We start from the raw sequence: 21,568 nt of genomic DNA on the forward strand, positions 1-21,568 counted from the left end.
GCCCTCTCCTGCCAACCTGATCTCCCAACTGCCCTCCCCTGCAGGCCTGATCTTGCCCCCAACTTCCCTCCTCTGCTGGCCAATTTGGTTCTGATTAGTCAATTTCTATGCCAGTCAGTGTCAAAAGCTCCACCTCCTAAGCAGCCATTGGCTCCTTACATTCACCCAGATTTCGTTCTGATTGGTCAGTTTCTATGCCAGCCATCATTTCTGGGCCTATCAACAGGGCCTGATCAGAAAGGTGGGTCTGATCAGCAGCCCTGGTGGAGGCCTGAGAAATGGAGGCCCAGTTGTTGGCCTGGCCAGGAGAGAAAAATAGGCAAGTTCTGATCAACGGCTGCCACAGAGGCTATGGATCAGACCCTGCCTCTCTCTCTGCAGGCCTCTCTCCAGGCCTGATCTGCAGCACCCTAGGCAGTCAGTGCTGGGTCGGGGCACCCACAGTGGCCCCAGTCAGTGCCGGGTCGCTATGGCAACCCAGCACTGACTTCCGGTCTAGTGGAGCCTTCAGTCATTACAACCCTGGCTTTTTATTATATAGATACTTTTGGACTCCCAGTGGTATGCTGGGACCAGTTGGTACTGGCTTGCCAGAGCTAATTGCTAAGTTTTCAGGAATTTTGCAAGCCAGGGCTAAAACCATTGGTAGATTAAAATTAGCCACAGTGAGAATAATTACACCATGGAAATCATTAAACCCTTCCCAGCCCCATGACTTCTTAACCTGTTGTTAAACATTTACCTACATACCACTGCTTTTTGGATACATAAATGTGCCTGTTAGAGAAAAGTTTGAAAAATACAGAGATTAAAATAACCCATAGTCATGTTTCCTAGAGATTAACTACCTTAGTTTTCTGCAATATTCCCTTTCTATTTTCAAATTTGTAGATATGTAGAATTTCCAGATTTTTAACACTTGAAGTGTGTAAGCTATTTTTACATTTAAAGTTATTAATGGTTTTATAAGGATATTATTAGCTACATAATTTTATTTTGTCATATGGTAATGCTCACAGCCTATGGTTTGCATCCCATGTATGATTGGGGCAGCCAGGTACACCTAATTGTGCCTTCCACCCCCCACAGTTGGCTGGTGAGGCCCTATGGGGCCTTTGGTGGTGATGTTGGCTCCTTTGACCTACATTTGGACACCACACCCTAGCCTAAAGGCCCAGGCACTAACCCCCTGCTACTGTCCTGGCCAGACCTTGGCTTTAGCATCAGCTGCCCCATGCGTCTTGCCCAGATCTTGAAGACTTCCACACTGTGTGGACTCTTACAGGCAACAGATGGCCCCTTTGGTAGTTGCCTGGATCATAGCAGCCCCAAACCTTTCCTCGGGATATGCCTGCAGGATGTATGTCGTACCCATGGCCAGCACTTGTGCCTCTGTGATGCCCTCACAGCCTATACGGCAGCCTGCCAGGAGACTGGGATCCCCATGGTACCCTGGAGCAGCCCACACTGTACCATGAGTGCTCTTGCTGGGTCTGAGATACATCCAAGCAGGTTGTGGCCTGACAGGAAGAGCCTTGTCTCCTGATGGGGGATCAGAAAAGTCCTAACATATGAATGGATTTGGCCGAGGAGAGTGTATGGGAAGAAAATCCAAGGGAAAGGGAATCCAAATGATTGCAAAGATCTGGAGGTTGGAAAATATCAGTGGGAAACTACCCTGACTGGGGCAGGAGGTAATCGGATTATGTGAACCCTGAGAAGAAGAAGAAAAAGGGCACCTACTAAGAAGGGCTCCTGGTGGCTAATTGAGCTCAAAGAAAAAAAGCAGCCTTTTTTGCACAAGGGCCTCTTACACCGAGTGCACTTCACGGAGAAGCCTCTGCACATTAAACTGCCTGCCTGCCTACACTGTCTACATAATATTCTTTTGATGTATCACATGATAGTCAATGATCGCTTTGTTGTTGGAAAGTTTTCTCTTTGTCTTCATTTTAAATCATGCTGGACTTCAAATGTTTGTATATAGATATTTGTGCACTCCTGAATCATAGAGCATGAACTTAAAAAATATTTTTTAAATATATTTATTGATTTCAGAGAGGAAGGGAGAGGGAGAAAGAGAAACAATGATGAGAGTGAATCATTGATTGGCTGCCTCCTGCATGCCCCACCCTTGGGGATCGAGCCTGAAACCTGGACACATGCCCTGACTGGGAATCTAACCATGACCTCCTGGTTCGTAGGTTGATGCTCAGCGGCTGAGCTACATTGTCTAGGCATAAAAAGGTTTCTTGATAATGTTACTCCTTCCAGAAATGTACCAGTTGCTACCTGCAGTGGCCTGAGGTGTGTCTGTCATCAGCCTTGAGTATGAGACTTTTGCTTTTTTTTATAGTTTAAGATGGGCATCTCAGTATAGTTTAAATTTTAATTTCTTTAGTTACCGGTCATACTAAATTTGTTGGGTGGTGTGTGTTTTTTTCCATAATCATTGGCATTTTATATTTCATGTTTTCTGAAGTCTCTCCCTCCTCTTTTCTTGTGGTTAATGTTTTTCTGAGCAATTTATATGATACTTTTTGTTTTTTACGTTAACGAATAAATCAGGTTCTCCATTATAGAACAATACCAGGTTTGGAGGGAAAAACAAATTTCTAAAATGATTGTGATAGTGGTTATGCTACTTTGGGTTCACTGCTGATCTATGAGGAATTTATTTCAAGTCTAAAAACACCATAATATATGTAAATGCTACATTTTCTTTGGTATTTTATTACCATGTTTTTCTGGTACTATTCTTGAGTATTATGTGTTCTGAAATTCTGACTAAAACACAGACTATTATAGTAGAGTATATTTGTAGTTTGTTCTAGGTGTTTCTAAGTATAGATCAGATTTTTAGAGAGTTTAAGCTATTTTGCTTTTTATTTGAGATAAATTCGTTTATAATGTATTATTTTAATATCTAAAGGTATTATTTTAGTATTCTTATAATCTCTGCAGTTGCTAGATGAAAGATTTGGCCTAGTCTAAGTATATTTTATATAAGAAGGTATTTGGGGCCAGTCTTTTCAGGGAATTCTTAGGAAGGTGAAATGACCAGAAATAATGTATAGCAGACAAGGGTGTGAGAATAACAAAATCAATTATTTTAAAATTGTTTTGACATGTTACATATAGTGGGACAGAAGGTGGTTGTGGACTGTTTTTAACACAGGTCTGCAGTCTCCAGATAAATGGTTTTTGTATCTGGAATTTTGGGACTTTGAAGGCATAGCCAATGAGTTATTTTATATTTTCTTGGGCATGTGTTTAAAATTCGTACTTCTGATTTTTCATTAAACTCTTTCTGCCCTTTTGTATGAAAAGCAAGGAAAGCTTATCTCATGTTTATAAATGATTGTGCTGCTTGTTTTATGTTTCTTAAAAATAATTTGAAATTTATCAAAGAATTATAATTTATTATGCTTAGAAGACTCCACTCTACCCCAGCACCTTTCCCAAATCTTGAACTTTGCCATTATGAATACTTTGATATGTGTCACGTTAGATTGGGGATCTGTACGGCAAATACTACTAAAGTAATGTGATAGAATTCCAGTAAAAATATCAGAGCTTCTAATATCCATATAAATGTGGCTCCCTTCCAGGTAAGCTTTGTGGTGTGAAGTATTGTATTGTTAGGTCATCTTTAGCTGCCATGGATTTTAATTGCTTTCTTAGCTTTTGTCATATGGAAAAGTTTAGTCATCTTACGGTAGATTTGATACTTGGAAAGTTGCCAAAATCCATTTGGAATCATGTCTGTAAAAGAAGAGGGTAACCAAGTTAGGGAATGTTATCTAGGTCAAGTTATTAGATACTATCACGGAATAAGGTGTTTTATGAAAGTAAATTTTTCACATAACAAAAGCTTGTTACTTTTTTTTTTAAAAAATGTATTTTTATTGATTTCAGAGCGGAAGGGAGAGGTAGAGAGAGAGAAACATCAGTGATGAGAGAGGATCATTGATCGGCTGCCTCCTGCACACCCCCTACTGGGGATTGATCCCTCAACCACAACCTGGGCATGTACCCTTGACCGGAATGGAACCCCGGACCCTTTAGTCCAAAGGCCAGTGCTCTATCCATTGAGCCAAACTGGCTAGGGCAAAAAGCTTGTCCCTTTTAAATGTCAAGCTTAATTTTATTTTAGCCACTTTGATGGAAATCTTTAATGTGTTGTTTTCTTTTTAAATATAGTGCATTTGAACATGACTCAGCTTTTAGTTAATGTTGTAAACATTTTTTATGTTATGTATTGTAATCAGTCCTCTGGGAGGACTGAGACATTAGGGCTTTTCCCCCCCTTATCCTGTAAACTGTCGATTGCTAGATTTTTTCTTGACTGCTTATAATAGCTTAGCTGTCTCATTCCTTAATGACATGCTGTTTATTTTTACATCGTTATACCTATGTGGCCACTTAACATTATATTCCATTGCCCCTTTTAGTCTATTTTGTTTTGTTGTGGATTAGGACTACAGAGCACTAAGTTTATTAGAAATGTGTGAAAAGTCTCAGTGGACTTAATTCCATCTCAGTGCATACCGGTCAGTGGCTCTCCATCTTGGCTCTGCATTAGAATCACCCGTAGAGATTTTCCAGTTATATAGTCAGGCCCCATTCCTATTGGTTCTTATTCAGTGATTTCTATTTATACTTTTGCGTCCAAGGTGATTGTGATTTATGTTAAAGCTTGAGAATCTCAAGTCTTGATAGTAGAAGTTTTTGGAGAAAATGAGGTATTATCATCTGACTTTGCTGTTGACTTGTTAGGAGATAACGATTTCCACCCCAGAAGATTTTATGAGGATTATTGAGTTAACGATGAACTCTAAGAATACTTTGCAGTAAAATATGACAATATTTTCTTAATCCAGTATTGTATACATTTTATAGGGCTTTCAAAATCCCTAGTAATTTAAAGAAATAGAGCAGGGCACTTTTTAATTACTTCTCCTTATTTTGAAATGTATCTTCTTTTTTACTCTCAACAAATAATTTTCATGTCTATGATATGCCAGGATCTCTTTCCAAATAAAGGAACTGGGTTTGTTTGTTATAACACTGTAGGTAGTCTGAATAGAAATTGATTATTCAAAGTTAGGCTGAACTCAGGAAGGCAGAGCATAGTCCACAAATCAGACTGATTTTAAATTATATAGAGAATCCTTTCCTGACAGTTTATTATACATCATTGGTTCCCAGGAAAGATTTGTGATTTAATATAAAAAAAGATTTAAAATTGAATGATATAAAATGAGGAAAATTTAATTAAAAGCAGCAGAGAAGTAGATATACTAGGCATTTTTTATATATTGTCCTTATATGCTAACGTGATTGTGGAAGAAGTGGCTTTGAAGATGAGTACTGATTGTAAGACTGGGGGTGGAAATAGGAAATAATACTTAAGAGAAAAATGAAGAAAATTAGTAAAAGAAGGTATTAGTATTTTATTTATATAATTTTCCCATGGAGTTATATATACTGAGTAAAAAATTTTTTTTCACAGAACGGAACTTCAATTTAAAAATATAATTCAGGGTCGTTATGTTGAACATCTGTTATTGTACCATGCTTATGATACCATGTATTTTATGATCTGGCACTGTCAAAAGCTTGCTATTTAAAAATGAAATTTGGTAATATGTAAAATCTACTGAGAGACAATAAAAATCCTGAAGAACGAAAGAAAGTGACAATGTGAGGATGGGATTTTAGTTTTAGAAGATCTCTCTTCCCACCTCATTTCAGTAAAATAACTGATAGTGGGTGAGAAATTTAAACTGTTTTCTCTAAATTGTCTTTTGATGGTTTAGAGAGTTAGATTGATTTAAGAATGTATTTTAAAATATGCTTTAATGATTTTAGTAGTTCATAGTTGTAATATATTTAGCATAGAATGGGAAAATGTCCTCTACCTTTTAAGAGAGCAAAACTTCTCACTAAGGAGTGTCAGGTTTCAGTTATTCAGTGGCACTGACACTTGACAGAAAAATCTCTGAATTGAAGAGGCTGAGTTTAGTGCTTTGCCTGACTAAATAAAGTTGGCATATTATTTAAGATTAGTCACTATATATGTATAGGTAACTATCTGGGAATACATTTGGCTCAGAACAAAAACATACCTTCTAATGGACCATGAGATAAAGAGAGCAGATTAGTTGAGTTCCATTTGACAGTGAAAAATTCTATTTTAAATTTATTAAACAATTAAGAAAAATACCAGCATGTTGAGTATTATTTGTACTATTACTAATTTCTCCCCTCTTGATAAAGCCTGATTACTTGTTCTTTATTATATACCATTTTCCTCGAAAGTATCAGTGACAGGAGGCAAGATAAATCATGTGGAGATATATATAACAGACACCTTAGAATTTAAATTTCAAATTCTTCAGTTATAATGTTCTTTTGTTGAAGGGAAAAAGAAAAGCAATCACATTCTACTAAAAGATTTGGAAAAAGGGGGTGTGAACAAGAAAAAAAGAAGCTAAATCTATATCAAAGAAGAAAATTTTGCCTGTATCGATTTGCCACTTCTGTTCCACTGAGGGACTTTGTTCTTTGCATACTCACCTCTCTGTGGCACTACTTAGTGACTCAGAAAAATTGAAAAGTACTACTACTTCTTGCACAAAATTTTAAGAATAAACTGGTAAGCTTGTGAGGATGTTTGGTATGGATAGCAGGTAGCCACATCAATAGACATGTATAGGGTATCACTATGTTCCAGACACCATTTTGGACATTGAGTTCATAGTGGTGAGTAAAACAGACAAAACTAGGTAATTACATTTAAAACAGATTACAAATTGGAAGAGGCACTGGTGGTAATCTGAGGCAAGGTGAATTTTACTTTTTGTCCTTAATGCAAAGATATTTGTTACTGTAGTCTAAAAAGAAAAGGAAAAAAAGGTAATTAAATATAAAATGCCTAAGAATTTGATTTTTCTGTCTTTGAACTTTATAAATATGCTAGATTTTTTAGTCTGCTATTCACAAGCCAGTGCTAGCTGTTTCATCCATAAAATCCACCTTGAATTAAAGCTTGAATCCACAGTGAAAGGCAGCATTACTTCTACTGACAGACAACAATGACGTAGAACTCCTTAACTCTTCATAAAAGGGCTTTGTACTGATTAGGATTACATCCGTTTCACATTAAGAAACTTGGGCCAGATTTGTTCCTGACAAAGCCTTTCCTTGCAGTAGCTATGTATGCCACAGAAAGCCATTGAACTGCCTTTTTTTTTTTTTTTTTTTTTTTTTTTGGAACATGGGTCTTCTTATTAACATATGTGATAAAATATCGTAGTATATTGTTTTTAGTTCTATTTTATATAAAATGCTTAATTTTTTTAAGTTAGAAATATTTTGAGTCATATTTTAGAACTTTTTGTGTTTTGCACAATGTTAACTTGCATTTTATTTTGTGACTTAGAAGGCTTGAAAAAACTTTTAACTGACTAGCGATGAAACTTCATTCTCACTGACTCTTCAGGAAGCTGTGACACCCACTTCCGTTCCGCCGCCAAATGTTTCCCTCTGACTTTTGTGCATAAACTTGGAAGCATTGTTGACCACATTGGCAGTTTGCCCAGAACCCAAGTGCCCTGTATAATTGGCGTTATAATTACCATTGATTTACATACAGTGTGGGTGAATTGTCTTCCTAAATTTAAAGTAAAAAAATATTTTAAAAAATTTAAAGTCTCTTTTCCTTATCTACTCCCTTTTTCTAGGGTTGAGAAGTGATCATAGCTGTGCATTTACAGGCCCCAACCAGTTTCCAAAGGCCTTTGTATTCTTAAGACGTTTCCTAGATTTCTCCACCCTGTGTGGACTCAGCTCCTTGCTCCCACTCTTTATGCCCCCACTTCCAGTATTGCTTGCCTCTCACTTGCCAGGCTCCTCTTGATCTTATCTCCTAGCTTTATTTGCATATCTTCAAATCATGTTCTGCCATCTCTCTTCTCTCCTCAGTAACAGAAAAAGGGATCATTGATTATTTTCACTCTGCCACTTGTCTGATGAGGGAGGCAGTTTAATGTTGCTCGTTGAACAAATGGTTGATAAATTGGAATACATGAAACCTAAATGTGGCTTCTCTCTGGCACTGTCCAGACCATAATGTTCTCAACCTTAAGAAGCCCAGGGAGATAAGGTTGATTTCTTTGTCAGCTATCTTCCTTCCCCATACCCATTCAAATTTATTTATTTAACAAATATTTTTAGGAATATGCTTAATAATAGTTTAGTAGTCCTAGAATAACCTTAAAGATGCTGGATTGAACCAGACTCTAAAGTCTATCCTTGGATGACTTGAAAACTTTGTTTTCTCATCTTAAAAAAAAGAGGAAAATGTAATAGGTAAGCATTTATGTTGGTTTAGAAAAGTGTATTAAATATATTCAGTGTAAAGTCGCTCTCCCATCTTATCTCCTACCTGCCTTGTTCCCCAGCCATCACAACTGAGGTTATATACATTTTATGTACATCCTTCTCAAGTAGTTTTTATGTATATACAAACAAAATATACATGTACCTATGCTACTTTCATATACAAAAATAGAAGAATTATATACTGGATTCTAAACCTTGCTTTTTATTTGTTTAGTTAATTAGTTAATCAATCCTCACCCGAGGATGTTTTTCCCATTGATTTTTAGAAAGAATGGAAGGGAGGGGGAGAAACACAGAGAAACATTGCTGTAAGAGAGACACATTGATTGGTTTGCCTCCCGCATGTGCCCCAGGATGGAGCCTGTAACCAAGGTACGTGCCCTTAACTGGAATCAAACCCAGGATCCTTTAGTCAACTGATGCTCTATCCTCTGAGCCAAACTCACTAGGGCTAAACCTTGCTTTTTTTTTACTTAGTAAATCCTGGACCTCTTTCCATATAAGTAATAGCTTTCTCATTTTACTTTATGGCCGTGTAATATTAAACTGTATACATTTTTGTGACTTACTTAACCAGTCCTATACTGATTGATATTTATACTATTTCTAAAACATAAGACTTTTGTTCTGCGTGAGAATTTGTGAGAATTTGAAATTGAAAATAAAACTATACTCACGCTAACAGAACACTTAAGCACTCTTGGACATCACCGTTGGAGAACTAGCTTCTAAGGTTTTACTAGTGATCTTTACCCATTCTGAGTCACACTGTTCTTTACAGTTAATGATAACATTATTCTAACAGCCTTTCAAAATTATTAGGAAAAAATATTTCATAATCATTGGTGACCATTGTTTGCATTAAAAGGCATTATCTTTTTTATAAATTAGTCTTACGTTTTTAAAGCTTCTTTCTTTTGTTTTTGCCCTTTTTTTTTTTTGGACTAGATTCTTACAATAAATGAGGATGGATCACTTGGTTTGAAAACCCCTAAATCTCATGTTTGTGAGCACTGCAATGCTGCCTTTAGAACGAACTATCACTTACAGAGACATGTCTTCATTCATACAGGTATTTCTTGAATTAAAATGGGCTTATGGCCATTAAAATTACCTTTGCTATTTTCATCTTCGTGTAAATGTCATTCATTCCTAAGACCATAGCTAACCTGGCATTTCAAATTAGAGATTTCATAAGGCCAGAATGTCGGAAGGAAACCAGAGAAAACTTTAAATGAGAAAACAATTAGCATGGATGTGCAATATTAATCTTAATTGGACACTTAATATGGCTTAATGTGTTCATTTTAGCTAGAGAAACAGTTAAAGAATGTATTATTGAAAGCCTGTCAGCATTTATTTTTCTAGGCAAGACATCCAAAAAGAATTTGAAATATGAATTTGGGAATCGAAGATTAAAAATGATATTTAACATGAAGTTGTAGAGGGCAGAACTAAAAGACTAGATCTTTGTGGGAACAGATTAGACATGTAGATTGAACTAAGGGGGTGGTGGGGGAGAAAGTAATAAGGTCATTTTGATGACCCAGGAAAATACTGTTGTCCCAGAAGACAAAAATAGAATACTAAACAGAATATGATCAACAATGGTACAACCTTCAGAGAGGTTAGAGACCTGAGAAATAAACACATTAGAATAAATAACAAGGAGATAAAGAGTAGCTTTTAAGAAAGTAGAATGTAGGGTTAAAGCACAAGTGGGTAGTGAAGAGTTTGAGATACAGGATAAACATCTCTTTTAAGAAGGTGTGGTAAATGAAGGGGAGAAAGTAAAGAAGGAAGGTTTCAGGATTTCTGGAAAGTTTCTTTGCACAAAGCAGACCAAGAATACTTTCCTTAAAAGGACAAGCTCCAGCATAGAGGAAACATTTGAAGGATGTTTAGAAAGTGCTGAAGGTTCTAGAGAAAATAAGGCATAAAGTGATGGTTGGCCACAGAGAACAATGTGGGTGGGTCTTCTGCAGATAAAAAGGAAGAAAAGATATTTAAGACACTAGATAACCTGTAAAATTCTGTTAAATTAATGAACAATTTAAACGATTTATATGGATAATTTGGAATTTTCCAGAATTTGAGCTTCTAAGATTTATCTTTCCTCATAAATAGTAACTATAAACTGTGTTTTATCCAGTAACTAATTTGTGGATGTGAAATTATTTTAAGGCGAAAAACCATTTCAATGTAGTCAATGTGACATGCGTTTCATACAGAAGTACCTGCTACAGAGACATGAGAAGATTCATACTGGTGAGTGTTGCCACCCTTATTAGGGTCATTAAAATTACCATTTCAGATTAGGGAAGGATTTTTAATGAGTAACAACAGCTTGTTGCCACTTTCATTGATTGGTTTTGTTTCTAAAGAGTATATATCATAGCTCATCTTTTTTTCTTCTTTTAATAAATCAATGTTAACTATTAAGATTTGGCTTTAGTGTCTAAGCCCAATAATTACCTTGAAATATGGTTTCTAATAACTTAAAATAATTTTAAAATGACAAAAGGAAGTTTTTGTGAAATAGCTGTTTCCTTAGATGTTTAATAAGTTTATAGTAGGTAAAATTATCATTTACATTTATTGGGGACAGGAGCAAAAATGTCTGAACCCTAAGATAGCAATACCATTTTTTTCTTACTGTTTCATGTATTTACCTTGCTATATCAAGAAAGTTGTAATCCTAATAAGTTGGAAACTGTCAGTTTTTCAGTTAAGTTGTTAACGATTTAGAAACAAATATTTCGTAAGATCAATGTAAAGGAACCCACTTTATTTATTTACTTTTAAAATATATTTTTATTGACTTTAGAGAGGAAGGGAGAGGGAGAGAAAGATAGAAGCATCAATAATGAGAGAGAATCATTGATCGGCTGCCTCCTTGCATGCCCCAAACTGTGGACTGAGCTGCAATCTGGGCATGCACCCTGACCAGGAATTGAACCCTGGCCTCCTGGTTCATAGGTTGGTGCTAATTCACTGAGCCACAGTGGATGGGCAGGAACCCATATTAGAGCAAACATTTATTTATTTATTTTTTACTAGTTTTATATGTAATCTTGATTTAGTAGACTGCTAACTTTTGACTTTTGAGGTCTCTAAACATGGTAAAAGCTTTTCTTTAGAATTTATTTTCATTGTTTTGCTTTCTGATATATAAAAGTAGAGTTGGTTAATTTGTGTAACTTTAATTCTTACATTTAAATAGAATTGAGAATGATGGTGATAATATATGAATATGAAAAATATTGAAGTTCTTCATATTTCTCTATATTGAGTACTCAAGCAAGTACCTGCTTGGTGTTGTTATTTAGATGTGTTCTCATGGTACTTGCAGTACCTGTGAAAGGGGAGCCTTAGATAGTTTGTCATGTAGAAAAGCAACCTTTTCTGCCCAATAACTTTCCTTACCTTTCTTTGCCCCTTATAAGAAGCATGAATGTGGCCGATCTCCTTAAATAAAACTTCAACTATGCAGCATATTTGTATGCTTTGATGTTCTACTTTTCAAAGATTATTATGCACACCACCCATTTCAGTTTCTTAAGTAAACATTTATTTGTCACTTCCAGATGGAAGGGAGTATATTAGGTACTTTTGGAAAAAGAACAACTTTTTTTTATTTTATTATGACTTATAGCTAAATTTCTATATAATAATAAAACCTGATCCGATAATGATAAGTGAAAATGGTTAACTATTTTTGTATGTTCTTATACCTATTAGATTTTGATGACTCATTCATTCAACAAAATGTTACTGAGCCTTCAGTATTCTTTAGGTATTAGAAATACAGAGGTCATACAAGAAAGTTTCCTTGGAATTTACATTCTAATGGTAGAGATATATATATGAACAGGCACTGTGTTGTAAGAAATGGTGTAAAGTTTTATACAAAACTAGAGGCCTGGTGCAGAAAATTCGTGCATGGGGTGTGGGGGGGTGTCCCTCAGCCCGGCATGCACCCTCTGTAATCCAGGACCCCTCAGGGGATGTCCGACTGCGGGTTTAGGCCCCATTCCTCTGAGGATGGGGCGTAACCCGGCAGTCGGACATCCCCCTCACAATCCAGGACCGCTGGCTCCTAACTGCTTGCCTGCCTACTGGCTTGATCGCTGCCTAACCACTCCCCTGCCGGCCTGATGGCCCCCAACTGCCCTCCCATGCCGGCTGGCCTCATGGCCCCCAACTGCCCTCCCCTGCTGGCCTCATGACCCCTAACTGCCTCTGCCTCGGCCCCCACCACTGTGGCTTTGTCTGGAAAGAAGTCAGAAGATGTTTGGAAGATGTCCAGTCTCCCAGTCTAATTAGCATATTACCCTTTTATTAGTATAGATGCTATTGTACCCTGAGGAAGAGCTAAATGTGCTCTTTGTTAAAGGTTACATGGGGAAGGTAACACACAAAAACTATAGGAGGCCCAGTTGAGAGAGAGAGAGAGAGAGAGAGAGAGAGTGAGCGAGAGAGAGAAGCTAAAAAAAAGATTTTTGAAACAGTGCTTACCCTTATTGCATGCACTCTGCTGTTTCCTATTTTGTTCTAGTAAATTTGTTTTTAAAGTGCTGGTCACAATCCTGTCATCTCACTCACTATTTAGGGAAACAACTGTGCTAGGCCATGGGGTATCTTTTTTGTTTTTTCTTTAAAGTATTACATATGTCTCCTTTTACCCCCATCAACCCCTCTCCGGCCACTTCCAACCCCCAGGACAAGCCCCCACTGCCCCAGTGTCTGTGTCCATTGGTTATGCTAATGTGCATGTACACAAGTCTCTGGTTGATCTCCTACACCCGCCCCCCCCTCCCCTGCCTTCCCTCTGAGGTTTGACGGTCTGTTCGGTGTTTCCCTGTCTCTGGATCTAATTTTGTTCATCAGTTTATGCCTGTGGTTGGCAAACTGCGGCTCGCGAGCCACATGCGGCTCTTTGGCCCCTTGAATGTGGCTCTTCCTAAGCCTTAGGAGTACCCTAATTAAGTTAATAACAATGTACCTACCTATATAGTTTAAGTGTAAAAAATTTGGCTCTCAAAAGAAATTTCAATCATTGTACTGTTGATATATGGCTCTGTTGACTAATGAGTTTGCCGTCCACTGATTTATGCTGTTCATTATATTCCACAAATGAGTGAGATCATATGATACTTATCTTTCTCCAACTGGCTTATTTCACTTAGCATAGTGCTCTCCAGCTCCATTCATGTTGTTGCAAATGGTAAAAGTTCCTTCTTTTTTATAGCAGCGTAGTGTCCCATTGTGTAGATGTACCACAGTTTTTTATTCCACTCATCTGCTGTTGGATACTTAGGTTGTTTCCAAATCTTAGCTATTGTAAACTATGCTGTTATGAACATAGGGGTGCATATGTCCTTTCTGATTGATGTTTCTGGTTTCTTGGGATATATTCCTAGAAGTGGGATCACTGGGTCAAATGGGAGTTCCATTTTTCACTTTTTGAGGAAACTCCGTACTGTTTTCCACAGTGGTTGCACCAGTCTGCATTCCTGCCAGCAGTGCACGAGGGTTCCTTTTTCTCCGAATCCTCTCCAGCACTTGTCATTTGTTGATTTGTTGATGATAGCCATTCTGACAGGTGTGAGATGGTACCTCACTGTTGTTTTGATTTGCATCTCTTGGATAATTAGTGACTTTGAGCATGTTTTCATATGTCTCTTGGCCTTCTGTATGTCTTCTTTTAAGAAGTGTCTATTTAGGTCCATTGCCCACTTTTTGATTGGATTGTTTATCTGCCTTTTGTTAAGTTGTATGAGTTTCCTGTAGATTTTGGAGATTAAACCCTTGTCTGAAACAGCATTGGCAAATATGTTCTCCCATGCAGTGAGCCTCCCTGTTGTTTTGTTGATGGTTTCTTTTGCTGTGCAGAAGCTTTTTATTGTGATGTAGTCCCATTTGTTTATTTTCTCCTCTGTTTCCATTGCCCTAGGACAGCCGTGGGCAAACTACGGCCCATGGGCTGGATCCGGCCCGTTTGAAATGAATAAAACTAAAAAAAAAAAAAAAAAAAGACCATACCCTTTTATGTAATGATGTTTACTTTGAATTTATATTAGTTCACACAAACACTCCATCCATGCTTTTGTTCTGTCCCTCCAGTCCAGTTTAAGAACCCATTGTGGCCGGTATTGTGATCCCTCCAACTTTGTTCTTCTTTCACAGGATTACTGTGACTATTCGGGGTTATTTTATTATTCCATATGAGTTTTTGGAGCATTTGTTCTAGGTCTGTGAAATATGCCGTTGGTATTTTAATGGGGAGTGCATTGAATCTGTAGATTGCTTTGGGTAATATGGACATTTTAATGATGTTGATTCTACCAATCCATGAACATGGTACGTTCTTCCATTTGTTTATGTCTTCCTCTCTTTTTTTCAGTGTCCTGTAATTTTCCAGGTACAGGTCTTTTACCTTCTTAGTTAAGTTTATTCCTAGGTATCTTAATTTTGGGGGGCAATGATAAATGGGATTGTTTTAGTTTCTCTTTCTGTGAGTTCATTATCCTATATAATAAAGAGCTAATATGCAAATAGTCATCATGGCCTTGCATCCTCATGCCGGGGCCAGGGGACCTGAGACTGCACCCCCCGCCTGGCGGGGCTTGACAGGGAACCTGAGGCTGTGCCCCCCACCTGCGGGGCTTGACGGGGGTGGGGCAGCCGGGTCTGGGTCTCATGTGATTTTGAGGCGCGTGCGGGTGGGCGGTGACTTGACTCTGTGTCCCATGGCACGCCCCAGACTCTGACAGGAGGGATATTTTCATATATTTTTACTGATTTTCTTTCATCTCTGACACTTCTATTATAGAGAAAGGGCAAATAGCAATATTAAAATATTTCCTCTAATTAATTCCCTTTTAATATGCATGAATTTTGTGCACTGAGCCACTAGTTGGTGTATAAAAAAGCCATAGATTTCTGGATGTTAATTTTGTATCCTGCTACATTGCTGAATTCATTTATTAAGGCTGGAATTTTTTGATGGAGTCTTTGGGATTTTCTGTGTACAATATCATGTCATCTGCAAATAAGGACAGTTTTACTTCTTCTTTTCCACTTTGATGCCTTTTATTTCTTCTTCTTGTCTGATAGCTATTGCTAGCACTTCCAGTACTATGTCACACAGGAGTGGTAAAAATGGGCATCCTGTCTTGTTCCTGTTCTTAGGGGAACTGGTTTTACTTTTTGTTCATTAAGTATGATGTTGGCTGTAGGTTTGTCATATAAGGCTTTTATTATGTTGAGGTCTGATCCCTCTATTCCCACTTTGCTGAGAGTTTTTATCAAAAATGGGTGTTGGATTTTGTCAAATGCTCTTTCTGCATCAATTGATATGATTATGTGATTCCAGAGATGCCTCCTACTTGGTATATTTGGCTTCTTTTGGTGTAGTTGGGTCTTGAATGTTATTGTCCCGTTCGTGGATGGAATCTCCTCTCAAGGTATCTGGTTATGTGGCTCACTCTCTACCACGTTGACCGAACAGCACAAAATACAACTCATTAAGACACAACACAAAGGGAACAAAACATGAATGTACTCACGACATCAATAACCCCAATAAAAGTGCCCACCAGAGAAAAGAGAGCAAAAAAATGATATTGCAAAAAGGCAAAAGAGTAAGAGAGAAAAGAAAAATAAGGGGGAAAGAATATACATGTATAGGGAGAAAACTCCACAAAACAAACAAACCAAAAAATGCCGACAACAAACATCCAGAAAAAAAGGGGGTGGGGACAGAATCTGTAGAGACAGAGCTTATATCTAGAAAGTAAGGTAAAGGAATTGAATGAATAGGGGAATGGCCACGGTTCAGTATGGAGGAAGTAGAAAGAGAATGAGTGGATAAGAAGAAAGTGAAAAGCAAAATAATAAATAAAATGGTTAAAAAACAACAACAAAAACAAAATACTTTAAATATTTATCTATACATTTATTTTTGGAAATGGAGAATAGAGGAGAGAGCAGATAGGCTCTAGTATATGTTGGAGCCAAGATTCCTGTGCAGGACTCTGTGACTCCAGAGTACATATTTAAGATCACTACCAATGCTGAATGGGACTCAAAGCAGAACAATTGCTTTTGGCCTTTTTTCGTTTTTCTTGCTCTGCTACTAAGGCTTCCTGTGAATTTGGTAACCTCTAAAAGGGGCTGAAACAAAGTATAGAGTTCCCATGTTAAAGAGAATATGTTAGAAGAAGATAGGAGTTAAGAGGAATCAGGGCAAACCAGTCAGTATCGTTCCTTAACAGAGAGAAGTTTCTTTTGAAGAGACTTGCAATTTTACCCCATTACTCCTGTGTCATTCCCCCATCACCTTCCAGGTGGAACTACTGATAGAAGGGGACTAGATTTTCCATCTTTTCTTGATTCTTCTTATAGACTACTAGAGGCCCGGTGCATGAAATTGTGCACTGGGGGGAAGGGCTGGGGTGTAGGAGGGTTCCCTCAGCCTGGCGGGAGCCCTCGGGGGATGTTGTGAGCCCAGCTTCTGACTGAGTGGCGCTCCCCCTGTGGGAGCACACTGACCACCAGAGGGCAGCTCCTGCATTGAGCGTCTACCCCTTGGTGGTCAGTGCACACCAAAGCAACTGGTTGTTATACCGTTTGGTCTATTTGCATATTAGCCTTTTATTATAAAGACTTTTCTGAAGACAGTAAGATATTTTTGTCTTATAATCAAGATACCTGTAAGCTATACTTATCTGGGAATAGATATTTAGAACCACAAATACAGTCTCCATTTATATTTTTGTTCTTACTGTTCTTTCATGTTTTAAATAGCTTTTGTTTTTGGAGGGGCATCCTGCCTTTAAGTTTGCCCATGTCAAGTCTTTCTCTCTATAGGCTCTTAGTTTAGAAGAATGCATTGTAGTAATTAGTTATTGCATATGTTTTTTATTTGCATATGTTTATCTATTTTAAATTGTAAAGAAGATAATGAGTCACCTATCAACTGATTCTCAAAAGTTGTGTGCTGAGAATAATTACTAGTTCTTACAGGCTCTATTCTCCTTATGGCCTCCCTCATCCTTATTACCCTGTCTCATGCACTCTCCCAGCCCCAAGCCCATTCTCTCCTCCATTTGCAACATGATTAAAAATCATTACCTGGTTGGCTGTTCTTGCCACCAATAAAGAAATTCTCTGTGGTGTTTAAAAACCTAGAACCTAGCTTGATTTGGTTTTCAAATAGAAATTTTAAACTCAGTCTGTACAGACTGTCACTTCCTTCCTTCTCTTTCCAAAATTTAGGCTAGTCTACAAAATACCACTTTAAGCGAGAGTACTTTTTCATCCCAAGGCTGATCTTTGAACTTCTGGTTAAAGCTTTATTTCTTTAGCTTAAGGCATTGAAAACTGTCAAAATGGGATATCCTTGGGATTGTTATTTTTGGCAGTTATGGGAAATTTATGTCTTGTGAATATATTGTAGATCTTTTGCTTATGATATGTTTGGGGATATGGGAGAGAAGGTGAGGACTTGAAGTGAAGGTTGAACATAATGATCCTAATCGATCATTTTGTTTAGGGTCAGAATTACTGCTCAGGTACACACCAAGGTTAAACATTCATCATCACTGGAATATTTGCTTTGTGATCAGGTACTTTTATCTAAAGGGCCTTTTCTGCATTTTCAAATGCATATATAGAAGGTTAGAATGACATATACCCAGGTATGTTCTTTTCTAGAGGAAAATCTTGCCATCATTTTACTTTCTGCAAGGAAAAGCCAGTCGTATTGCCATGGGGGAGGGAGTGTGGGTTTGAGGAGTAAAGAACTTAAGTATAATTTTCAGCATTTTAATTTTCTGAATTCCTCTAAAGAGTACTTATTTCATTAGTAAAAATGTTATGAAATTTTTTCTGTATATAGGGAAATTTTTATAAATTGACTTTATAAATCCTCCCAAAAATGAAAGGATTTTGAAAATAAGCCAAATAATTTAGAATTATGCAATATACTTTAGGTTTCTTTTCCCAAAAATTTTTTTCAAGGGTTTAGTTCTCAAATGTGTACAATTTTATAGCTAAAAATGTAGTAAGAAACACTAGAAAACATCTTCTGAGTAAGCGTGTTTCGTGTCTAAAAACATATATTATCCCTTTTTTCTCATGACTTCGATTTTTGCTCACAACTATGTTAAATAGCTGAATGATAGCATTATTTTTTTTTCTTTTTTGTTAAACCCACCCCCAATCCCCAGCTGCATTATTTTTTTTTAAACTAGTTGGCCTAGTGGGTGGAGTCATAGAGAATGTTGATTCACCCTTGACTTAGTTAGCTCAACACTTTGTATTTCCTTCAGTATGGTTCGGTTATTACTGTAAATTATTGTTTTCCTCTCTTATTTTGATACCCTCCTTTATGGTTTATTAGCTCTAATGAAGTAGTCCTATTAAGAGAAAATGTTACAGTCCTAGTTAGGGTTTAACTCTTTGGAAGATGAAGGAACTGAATCCTGTTTGTGCTACTGAGAGCTTGGCCTATAGTGTGAGAGCTCCTGGCATTGTGACTGCTGAAGCCAGACAGCACTAGCATGGACAGAGCTTGCCAAGAAAGATTAAGCAGGGAGGTACAGATTACTGTGACTGACATGCTCTGCTTTAACAAAGCTTTCAGAAACCAGATTTTTTTTTCCTCTGCAAAACTGTTAATAATTCACACGAAAAGATTTGATTACACATAAAAATTGCACACTATATAACAAACACCTCAGTAAAGATAAAAAAGAAATCATACATACACCTATAAATAAAACACTGTACCATACTTAAAGGTTTTCTGTGTTTGGGTGGGGGGGCAGAGAAATGGGGGTGGGAGTCATCCAGAAAATTAACTCTATTTTAACATTATGCATTAGAACTGAAATGTGGAGAATCAAAGAGGCTTTATAATGTAAGTTGCCTAGTTTTCAGTTAAGTATCTAAGTGTATTTTGTGTATGTGAGTAACCGTTCCCCTCAGATTCTTGTAAAATGTTCTTTATTAGTTTATAGTGCCTGTATTTTAAAAAAAAAAAAATTGCTTACCATTTTGTTTTGACAAGTCTTTTAGTTTAACAAATCTCCAGAAGTGGTCTCATTCTTATTTATGTATCATCATTGAGTGAATACACAACTTGACAAATCCTATAAAGTAGTACAGAACTGGTGCTTTAGCAGTTGAGATGAATTAGACCATTGAGGATTCAGCTTGGTGGCTTCATGGAAGAGGTAGAACGTAACTGGCCCTATGAGGTAGATTTAGGTTTTGTAATTACTCCCCTGTGTTATGTGGGAGTCAGGTGTCATCACAGGAACTGTAGGTGGTAGAGCAGAAGCATGACGGAAGCCAGAACCAGGAGAAAAATCGGGAGTGTACTGATGTTGGGAATCTGGGGATGGATAGGTAAATTGGTGGTGGACATCAATTTAGAAACACACAGAGAGTAGCAACTTAAAAATCAGACAAGCAGACATCAGGATAATTATAGATGCTGGATAACAAGACAAGCAGAGTGTCAGATATACTGGATGAAGAACCAGATGGAGGCAGGTACTTCAAGATAGTTAAAAAACTAGAAATTCCTGATTCCTTACCCTTGTCATAGCTCAGTTGCGGAATGCTCTGTATTAGCAAGATTTCAGTCAGGGCTATTGCCTGTGGCTTTTATCCTGCAGTTCAGTGTGGAAAACATGCACAGATTTCATGCTTGACACTTACTACTTACCTCTCAATAGATCATTGTGCTTGACTTTAACAAAATAAATAGTGTGTTTGAGTGGGACAAAAAAGTGCCAGAAATTCCCAAGAAGTCATCAGATCACAAACCTAATAGTACTGTCAAATTTATTGAGTACCTATTCTCTGCCAAGCACTCTATTAACCACAATACATAAACTATCTTTGTCCTCACAGCAGTCTTGTGAGAAGGGTACAATTATTATTAATGAATTAATTAATTAATTTTTTTTACAGATAAGAAAACTTATGGGTCAAAATGATTAAGTGACTTACTCCAGGGTACACAACTGGTTAATGTCACAGTCCAGGTCTTCAAAGTTCATGCTTTTAACCAGTATGCTATTGAAAGGGTAGATCTAGCACCAAGAACATTTTAAGCTCACAAAAACTTTTGGTTTTAAACATAGAGGGTTTTTTTGTTTTGTTTTTTAATATATCTTTATTGATTTCAGAGGGGAAGGGAGAGAGAAAGAGAGAGAGAAACATCAATGATGAGAGAGAATCATTGATTGGCTGCCTCCTGCATGTCCCCTAATGGGGATAGAGCCCGCAACCCAGGCACGTGCCCTTGACCGGAATCGAACCTGGGACCCTTCAGTCCACAGGCTGATGCTCTATCCACTGAGCCAAACCAGCTAGGGCAAACATAGAGGTTTTCATTTTGTTCAGGTAAGAGCAGTCACTTCTGGACCTGGCCTTATGGCTTGTGGGTTATTGGGTATGCCTGCCTGTAAGAACAAATTCCAGCTGGTAGGGGGTGGGCACGGGCAAGAGGGACAACATGTAAATGGCCATTCTGAGTAGAGCAGAAATGAGTGAGTAGAGTAGCAATGAGATTAAGACTAGAAGGCTTGATTTTAGAGTTATATTGTCAAGCCTTGATGCCCATCTAAGGAGTATCAAACTTACCCTTAGATTTTATAACTATTATAAAATACCAGGGCATTTACTCCCTTGTTGGAAGAATATTATTGTTTTGTGAAGAAAACTGGAAATTTGTTAACTGTTTTGTTAACTACTAGAGGCCCAGTGCATGGAGGGGGGGGAGGGGGGGGTGGGGGGGGGTGGTCCAGCCAGCCCAGCCCCAATTGGGGCCAGGCCTGTCGGGAGGAGGAGACAGGGAGAAGTTGGCCGGCAAGCCCATCCCAATCTTGGCCTGATCGGGGCGGGTCAGCTGGGGGGAGGGGCCGTGGCAATTGACTGGCAGGTCCTGCCCCCGAATGGGGCTGGGGGAGGGGCCATGGGAGGTTGGCCGGCCAGCCCCACCCCCGGTTGGTGTGGCGGGGGCTGATGGGGGGCAGAACTGGCTGGGGGAATGGGACACGGGGTTGGCCGGCTGGCCCTGCCCCTCATTGGGGTGGTGGGGGCCCATCGGGGGCAGATCTGGCTGGCGGGGAGGGGCTGC

General features: G+C 38.1%; 1 protein-coding gene across 8 annotated transcripts in view; it reads left to right on the plus strand.

The window, feature by feature from the left end:
- Positions 1 to 21,568, plus strand: part of ZNF148 (zinc finger protein 148) — a 159,823-nt gene that overhangs the window by 123,104 nt on the left and 15,151 nt on the right. For all 8 annotated transcript variants that reach the window (XM_059687594.1, XM_059687595.1, XM_059687591.1 and 5 more), the window contains 2 exons: positions 9,358 to 9,481; positions 10,594 to 10,677. In XM_059687594.1, the coding sequence (XP_059543577.1) occupies positions 9,358 to 9,481; positions 10,594 to 10,677 (208 nt within the window). The remainder of the gene's footprint in view (positions 1 to 9,357; positions 9,482 to 10,593; positions 10,678 to 21,568) is intronic.

The sequence above is a fragment of the Myotis daubentonii genome, chromosome 3 (genome assembly GCF_963259705.1).
Source record: "Myotis daubentonii chromosome 3, mMyoDau2.1, whole genome shotgun sequence".
NCBI lineage: Eukaryota > Metazoa > Chordata > Mammalia > Chiroptera > Vespertilionidae > Myotis > Myotis daubentonii.